This window comes from Arachis ipaensis, chromosome B5 (assembly GCF_059453495.1).
Source record: "Arachis ipaensis isolate K30076 ecotype BB chromosome B5, ASM5945349v1, whole genome shotgun sequence".
Classification (NCBI taxonomy): Eukaryota; Viridiplantae; Streptophyta; class Magnoliopsida; order Fabales; family Fabaceae; genus Arachis; species Arachis ipaensis.
Window position 1 is genome coordinate 119,536,492 of NC_142440.1, and position 9,101 is coordinate 119,545,592.

At 35.2% G+C, this 9,101-nt stretch overlaps 1 protein-coding gene across 1 annotated transcript; it reads left to right on the plus strand.

Annotated features, from left to right (window-relative positions):
* Window positions 1-459: 459 nt before the first annotated feature.
* On the plus strand, window positions 460-6,371 carry STN7 (Serine/Threonine kinase domain protein). Its single transcript, XM_016347522.3, has 10 exons — window positions 460-1,073; window positions 1,444-1,527; window positions 1,913-2,032; window positions 2,177-2,275; window positions 2,524-2,692; window positions 2,920-3,013; window positions 4,316-4,409; window positions 4,532-4,588; window positions 4,967-5,380; window positions 5,911-6,371. The coding sequence occupies exons 1-10, from the start codon at window positions 630-632 to the stop codon at window positions 6,076-6,078; spliced, it is 1,743 nt and encodes a 580-aa protein (XP_016203008.1). The 5' UTR covers window positions 460-629; the 3' UTR covers window positions 6,079-6,371.
* The last annotated feature ends 2,730 nt before the right edge of the window (window positions 6,372-9,101 follow it).

Below are 9,101 nucleotides of genomic sequence, written 5' to 3' on the forward strand. Positions count from 1 at the left end.
GAATTGGTAATACTAAGTGCATGTTTGGGCGCTATTATTTTGTTAAAAAAAGATCTTTTTTCAATAAAAAAAGATCTTTTTTTATTTTTTAACGTGTTTGGTAAATTTCTAGTAGTAAAAGTAAAAGCACTAGTAAAATAAAAAAAAATCTTTTTTGAGAAGCTGTAATTTACATCTTTTTTTAAAAGATCTTTTTTCCTTAAAAAAAAAATATTTTTCATGTAATAAATAAAAAAAAGTATTTTTATATTGTTATACCCAAACATAATTGATTGATAAAAAGACCTTTTTATATGAGATATCCAAACATAAAATTACTTTTACTTCTCCATAAGATCTTTTAAAAAAAGATAACTCGAAAAAAGATATTTTTTAAAAAACTCACCCAAACAAGCCCGATAAGAAGTATATAATGAAAACTTGAAAAGTTAAAACAAAAGAAAAATGAATTGTTCCCTCACTGTTGTTGATTTGATATTAGTGTTTGCAATTTAAAATAAACAAAAAGGAAATCAAAAAATGAAAAAGAAACTTGTGGTCTAAAACGGAAGGAGAAAAGAAACAATGAAGTGAAGTTCTCCGCCATTTTTTCTACCACAAAGCCAGGAAGTGTAAACTGAGGAACTGGCATGGCCACTGTAGCAACAAGTGGAATAGGAGCAGGGTTAACAAAGCTCCAAGCAAACAAAGGAAAGCACAACAAATCCCTCTTTCTGGGCCATGGATTCAGAATCAAACCTTCTTCTCTACCATGCAGCAGTAGAAAGAAGCCTCCTTTTCAAGTGTTTGCATTAGGTGGTGGTGGTGGTGCAAGTGAATGGGTTCTTGATTCCATTCACAACCTCTTTGTGGGTGTTGGGGTTGGTCTCCCTTGCACTGTGATGGAGTGTGGGGACCTAATTTATAGGAGCACACTACCAAAGTCAAATGGGTTGACTCTTACAGTTCCTGGTGCGGTTCTTGCTTTGAGTGCTCTCTCTTACCTTTGGGCCACACCTGGGGTTGCACCTGGTTTCTTTGACATGTTTGTTCTTGCTTTTGTTGAGAGATTGTTCAGACCCACTTATAGAAAGGTCACTCAGTTCAACTTCATTTCTTTTTCTTTATGTTACTTTAGCCAATTCTTATTTTCATTCTATAATATCTCTTATTTCGTTACTTATATAGAAGTAAAAATTATGGTTGATTAATTAGTACTTCACTGTTAAGAATTTACATTACTTTTGATTTTAGTATATGTCCATTTAGCTAGAGTGCACCATGGATAATGCTACTATAAAATATTTAGATGTTAATGGTTTAAATGTTAAATATGACCCACTACTTGTTTGATTCATCGCGTCATGACTCAACAATGCTTGGTTCATATAGGTTAATTGTTAATATTGCTTCTGCTCTTGATTGTAACTGTTATTGCTGACGTTGGTTTATTGTTTTTGGCAGGATGACTTTGTTGTGGGCAAGAAGTTAGGGGAGGGATCCTTTGGAGTAGTTTATAGAGCAACACCGTCCAAGCCCTCTTCAAAGGTATTAATTAATTACTATTCTATTTGGAAGCTACTATGGTCCTTTGCAGATCCTATGTTAATGCAGGATGCTTGTGGGCTGCCTATTTGGAAGCTACTAGAATAATGGAGTTTCTCACTTATGTTTTTTTTGCCTTAGTTGGTTCTTGCTTGCATTTTTCATGGTGCACTTTACTAGATCATTGAATTTTCATGTCATTTGTTTATGAATTTTTTTTTTTTTTTGAAAACGGTGTCATTTTAAGTTTAATTGCTCATGAATATCATGCTTTCAAGAAACAAAAATGAGTGGCATATGTGCCTCAGCACCTGTGAGATTTAGAAATGTTAGATTGCTTGAATAGTATTGGTATGACTTATGCTTCTATTTTGGTTCTCAATGGAAGGAAGGTGACTTAGTCTTGAAGAAAGCTACTGAATATGGTGCCGTAGAAATTTGGATGAATGAGCGCGTACGGAGAGCTTGTGCAAGCAGCTGCGCAGATTTTCTATACGGGTTTCTTGAGGTGTTGCTCAATTAAAACTACTACTTCTTCATGAACTTCACTATCATAGTTGTATGGAGAAATTAAAGACATTTTTCAGTTACATAAGTTCACAGTTTAGTTTTAGTTATAGCAGTTGTCCTCATAATCACAAACCATTTGCAGAGCTCTTCAAAGAAGGCTCCCGAATACTGGCTTATATGGCGGTTTGAAGGGGATGCTACCCTAGCTGACTTGCTGCAGAGTAGAGAATTTCCATACAATGTTAGTAGTCTCGTTACTCGTCGTGATGCAAATCATCAATTTTAATAGTATTAAGTATTAACCTTACAATTTTCTGATAAAGTAGTAGGAAATTATTACAATAATATTCCGTAGCCTTTACTCATTATTTCACTATGTTTCTGAAGCGTTTTGTTCATATTAAACTCTTCAATTTTATGCTTTATTGGTAAGTCATGAATGCTTATGTCTCCGGTATCAGCCATAGTGATTAGTGCCGCAAATTACAGGTTGAAACATTAATTCTGGGTGAGGTTCAGGACTTGCCGAAGGGAGTCGAAAGAGAAAACAGAATTATTCAAACAATCATGAGGCAACTGTTGTTTGCATTAGACGGTCTTCACTCAACTGGCATTGTGCATAGGGATATTAAGCCACAGAACATTATTTTCTCTGAAGGTAAGAATCTGAACCTTGCATATCTTATTTTTTTCCCTCCCTGATGAAAAGTTTTCATAATCAAAGTTAAGATCAGGGTTTCTTTTGTTTAGTATGTCTTTTATTGAGTCTTTATTTTGTGTTATTGTTTACCTTGTAATAAACTCCACTTTATTGTGCTGAGCTCCTTCTTTCAAGAAGAAAAAACCCCTATTAAGATCTTGTTTCCTTTCTAATCCTGGGATCAGGGTCGCGAACATTCAAAATCATTGATCTTGGAGCTGCTGCAGACCTGCGAGTTGGCATTAACTATATTCCCAAGGAGTTTCTCTTGGATCCAAGGTATCTTCTTCGACATTTGATAAAAAAATAGCACTGTTGCCTGCTTTCAAAAGGAGAAAAAATATTAAGAAAAGAAAAGAAATCTACTGTTGGAATTTTTTATTTGATATGCTTAATGAGTTTAGTAATGGGTTCTTTTCATTTTTCTTTTAGTGGAATTAGAAAATGGAAGCTTTTATTTTTTTTTTATTTATGAACTATTTCAAAAATTTCCCTTTAAAGCCATCAACACTTTCTGCCTCATTTCCTTTAAGGCCCCGTTCCCACATCGCATACTCATTCTCATTCTCATTCCAACAAGTCGCCATATTGAAATAAGAGAGTGAATGTGACCAATTAATTGCTGAAGGAGTTTGAACCTAAGGCTGATTCGGGTCCAGTTTTTGTGTCGGTGATTCTCCTTCATTCTGTTAACTCCAGGGTGGTTAGTTCAGATTCCTGCAATTCTTGAGTTTGCCAATTTTCAAACAAGTGGATTTTCCATTTTGTTTCATGCACATTAGCAGCAAGAGATGAATATAGCAAGGAATGAAAACTATTGTAACTTGTGAGCTAAAAAACTGAATTATTCTATCAATGTGTATTATGCAGAAGATATACAAGGATATATATACACAGCAGATGAAGTGTAACAACTAACAACCATTCTAACAAACTCTTAACTTCACCCTAACTAACTTATAACTGAGTTTCCTTTTATGCCCCTAATAATGCAATCCTCTACTTTGCTCTTATATACATTTTCTTCTTAGCAATTGAGATCCAGATGTACATGGATTAATGAATAAATGAATGAATGATCCTAATTAATTTCTTGTTTACGTTTACTAGCTAGTACTGTTGCCAAGTTCTTTTGGTTGGTTTGGATTATTATTGGAATTTATTTGTATATTTCTGTTTTTAATCAAGCTCTCAATTAATGAGAATCAGTTCTGTTTTCAAGGCATCAAGTTAATGAGTTTTTTATGATGCTAGTTAATGAGGCAAGTCGAAAATTAGGTCTCGGTTGTTCACGTATTTGAGGTTTCATTAATATGCATTCTTATCCCTTTTGAAGTGGCAATCAAAGTTGGGAGTATCCTTACTGAAACAACAAGCTATGCAATCACAGACTAACTACATTAATTTATTAATTGTAAAGCCAAATTTAGAGAGATTACATTAATGTCTAATGTACACAGATTTAAAGTAGATGAAATTCAAAGTTCATGAAATTTTATTACAGCTTTAATTGTGTACTAATAATTTGAATGAAATTGTATTTCTAAAATGCGCATATGGCTTCTATGATTTTTACCTCAGATATGCCGCACCAGAGCAATATATCATGAGCACACAAACTCCATCTGCACCCTCGGCTCCTGTAGCAACTGCACTCTCACCGGTTTTATGGCAGGTTAAATATTGCTTACGAATCATCTGCAGTTAAATTATCATTTATAATTTTATATTATGTATTTTTCTTTATGATTTAATGATGTCTTTTTTGCTCATGATGGTTTTCTTTGTTTCTAACAGTTGAATTTGCCCGACAGATTTGATATCTATAGTGCTGGTCTGATCTTTCTTCAAATGGTGAGTAACAAATATTGATGAACTTGTGACGGCTTCTGTTCTTATTACTGGAATTAATCAGTCAATATCTGTAATTGATTTCACATGAATGTTAGATGAATCATTATAAATCACCTCATGGACATAGACGACTGCATGTCACTATGTCAGTAGCTTTAAGTTAAAGACTTTGTTTATACATATGCACATCTTTTTGTTAATCCTATTGTGTTGATCTATTATGAAATGTTGCTATCCTTGTTGATAATTTTCCATATATCTGGACCAGATTTTTAATTAGGGGAAACATTTAAACGATGGCGACAAGTAATTCAATGTGCCATATGATAAAGCTGGTATTTCAAATATCTCATGCTTTATACTATTATTCTCTTATAGGCATTCCCGGGTTTACGCACCGATAATGGCCTTATACAATTCAACCGTCAATTAAAGAGGTGCGACTATGACTTGGTTACTTGGAGAAAAAGCGTAGAGCCTCGATGTGGCCCTGAACTTAGGAGGGGATTTGATTTGTTGGATTTAGATGGTGGAATAGGATGGGAACTTCTGACATCAATGGTTAGATACAAAGCAAGGCAAAGGCTGAGCGCAAAAGCGGCATTGACTCATCCTTTCTTCGATAGAGAAGGTTTGTTGGCACTATCTTTCATGCAAAATCTGAGGCTGCAGCTCTTACGAGCGACTCAGCAGGATTACGGAGAAGCTGCCAAGTGGGTCACTGAGCTAATGGCAAAATCAGGAACTGAGAAGGATGGTGGATTCACTGAAGCTCAGCTCCTTGAACTAAAAGTATATATCATGTTCTTCATTATTTAAATAAGTTTTTTGTGGTTTAAAATTAGCGATATATAATTTTGGTTTTGTAAAAACTTTTCTTGTGGTCTTGATCCGAAAATTTTTCAAAAGTGAAATCGATTCATATGTCATTCGACATATACGGATCAACTAGGTGAGATGGTTACATATCCTTTGAAGGTGGCTACTTAAAGATGATATTATGTATCATTAGATAGTTTAGTCAAACATGTTCAGTCAAATATGTCAAACCATCTATCAGTTCATAATATCATCTTCACATGAAGATGTATTCATTGAAGTAACCACCTACTTTGAATTATGGATAAGAAATCGATCTGTATGTGGGATGATGTCAGAGTCCAATTATGCCTACTTCTGAAAACTTTTTGGACCAAAACCACAAGGAAAATTTTATAGGCACCAAAACCGTAAATCACTTATTTAACTCCATCTTAAGCAGTGGTATAAAGTTCAGTTTTTATTTGCTATCTTGTCTTACGTAATTTCCTCCTTCCTTATAGGAAATTGAACCCAAGAAGAAGAAGAAGGCTAATGCACAGAGAAACGCTCTAGCTTCTGCACTTAAACTTCAGAGGAAAATCATTAAAACCTTAAATGAGAGTATGGATGAGCTCAGCAGACGCAGGAAAAGCATTTGGTGGAGCAGGTGGATCCCAAGAGAGGAATGAGAAATTGTAAATACTTTTATATATGCTCAGTTTTTTATTTTTAAAATTTTGTCTATAGTTTGTATATCAACATTAATTATAATGTTCAGATAGAAAAAAAATTGTTTGTTGTGTATTTAAAAATAAAAGACACGAGACTAACTGGAATACTACATTACTTTTGCCATTAGCTAACTGGAATCTTATGGATGCAATTGCAAGCATGCTTGGATTCTTTTAACCGTTAGCGCAGACATTCGTTGTATGCATTTGGTTATATTTGCTTGGGTGTGATAAATTTTTGTGCTCGTTAATTGTGTATGTGTTCTTGCTATATATGTGATTTGTTTTGTGAATTGATCTTGCATTAAATTGAATGTGCTTGTTGGTTGAACCGAGATAGTGGAAGTAAGGGTGTTGTGAGACCATAGAATGATGGCTATTGGATCAAGTAAACCCTTTATTTAGCGTTTATGGTAGCTGAAGGGCTCCTCCTCTCCTACGTTCTCTGCTTCGGGTCTTCCTCTCTACTTTTCTTCTTCCAATTATTTGCTCTCCCCTCTTTCCAATGACTTTCTTCTCCGGCGGTGGATTTAGCAGCAGCGGTGGCCTCCATCACTGTCGTCACCTCCTTCCTCTTCCTTTCTCTCTTGGTGTAGCCTCCTTTCTTCTTGACTGTTCTATTTTCTCTCTTCAATTGATTCAGCGGCGACGACAACCTCTCTCACTGCGGCCGTCGCCTCCGTTGTCTCCCTCTTCTGCTTCTTCCATCGCGCTTCCCTTCACCGGCGTGGTTTCTTCTTCACTGCTACGGTGGGAAAGTGGGCTGTAAGGAGAATATGTGAGAGGAGAGAAAATGGACGGGCTTCGAAGAGAAATAAATCCCAAATTTGAAATTTGAATTCTCACTGAAATTTGGTTTGCCGCTCTATACGATGGATAAAACGGTGGTCAAGCTAGTGTGTAATCTAGACGCAGCAAAGAACCAAAGGTCAAGAAAAGAGAAAATTGATTTTTGGTTATATTTACATGTGCCACTTGTTGATTATACAAAGCGCTACTTGTTATTCAACAAACCTATACACTTGTCAGTCAACAAACCAACTACTACTTTCTTATTATATATTAATAGATTTGCGATTGATTCCATCATTTGAAGCTTTTGCAACAATGTGCTTTCGGGTTGCCCTATAAGTGTTTGCGATCAATTGCCACCGACAATGTTCTCCTCTGCTTCTCTAACCTCACAACTCCGTCAATGCATCACGTCCTCCCATGCGCTTCTCAATATCGGCCCTTATCACCAACTGCTCACTTGCTGCTACACTGACATTTCGCCGAAAATTATCGTCGCGTTGACGGTTGGAAGATTCTCAGCAAACCTTCCCAAAACGACCACGTTCTTTATCACCAATAACTTGTATATTCAAATTCTTAATTACATTGGTTTAGTGATCTTAAACATCTACCATACATCTTTTAGAGAATTTACTGTGATTAGCCGGGTCAATGGCTTTGATCTTCTAACATATTCCTACCAGATGTCATATTTGGATTGGCTATTACTTCTTAGCCACGTTAGCCACGGTTCTCCCATATCCACCATAGACGTCACTATAATAATAATAAGAATTGATCCGTTGGCTATAACTCGGCTCAAATAAATTTATAAATCGGAATATAATTAAAACTAAATAAATACGTGCTATATCAGGAGTACGTGGAGAGTACATATTTTGCTCTTCTAACAGATTTATCCTATCAAATCAAACAACTACATGCCAACCCAAATCTCTCTAATTGCACTATCACAAATTCTAACCACCAAAGCACTAAACGAAGACCCCGTCAAAGTAGCAGCAAAGATACGAATAACAAATAACAAACCTCACAAACAATTCTATATATACTAGCAAGCCACTAAGCTAGAGGTACGCAATACATTCAGTCTTACTCTGAATTACTTTACACTAGGTGCCAAACGCCGTCTCCCCAGCACACAAACGACGTTCCACACTTTGTGCTCCAAGGAAAGCCGGTTCGAACTCCCACTAGACGGCGACATTCCACACTTTGTGCTCCAAGGAAAGCCGGTTCGAACTCCCACTAGACGAGCTATACCTCGGAGCGTCTGGATCCACACAGGAACATTTGGCGCCCACCGTGGGGCCGTATATCTAACCCCACCATCTTTTATGCCTGATTTTTTACCTTTTTTTACAGGATATAATTAATGGCTGAAGAGCAAAATCTCGCAACGCACTATAAATTTCAAATTTTTCGGTAACATTATTTAGCGGTATGCAGTTTTAGTTACATGCCACACAGTTTCGATTTTTATATTTACAACAAAAATGTTGGCTTCGTAAGATTATATAACTATTTGACCAAATAGCAAAATTAATTTCATTATCTTTGATCAAGAATAAAATTCCATAGCATCTAAACGATTTGAACATGAATAATTTCGTACTTTCAAGATGTTAGTTCAAAGACTTATCATCTATTCTACTCGTTTAGTAACAGGGAATCCTTCAAACTCATTTAGAATTCATATATTATTTGTGAATACAGTTCGGCCTTATTTTTTATTTCAGATTGCTTTACCGCCTTTACTCTATTCACAATATTTATTCTTATACTAATTATTCTTTTCCTTTTTATAACAATTTTTAATTAGTTTTCAATAAGGTAGCATAAATGCAAAATTACTCATTTTTATTGACAATTGTTATTAACACAATGAGATACATTTATTCTCAATTGTTTTTATCTATCGCAAATTTCTATTGTTAATAAGTACTATTCTGTTTTTCAATTGCATTTTGATTGCTCAATACTCATGCTATACTATTTGTGTTGTTCCTTCGTTAATTTCAATTATTTGTTTCTTCGGCTTTAGCCAATAAAATATGCAAGGTGATGACCACACCTTGAAAAAATAATGACTGTGGTAATAGTTACTCCAAACCCATCAATAGATGAAATAAATTCTGCCAAATGCTCTGATAACATTAACATTATCTAACGGTACACAATATTTA

Bases quoted from the DNA above. Each gene is read 5' to 3' on its own strand.
- STN7 (XM_016347522.3), top strand. From the start codon at position 630: ATGGCCACTGTAGCAACAAGTGGAATAGGAGCAGGGTTAACAAAGCTC. The intron at 4,410-4,531 runs GTTAAATATTGC...TGTTTCTAACAG, and splicing joins TCTCACCGGTTTTATGGCAG to TTGAATTTGCCCGACAGATT. The intron at 4,589-4,966 runs GTGAGTAACAAA...ATTCTCTTATAG, and splicing joins GTCTGATCTTTCTTCAAATG to GCATTCCCGGGTTTACGCAC.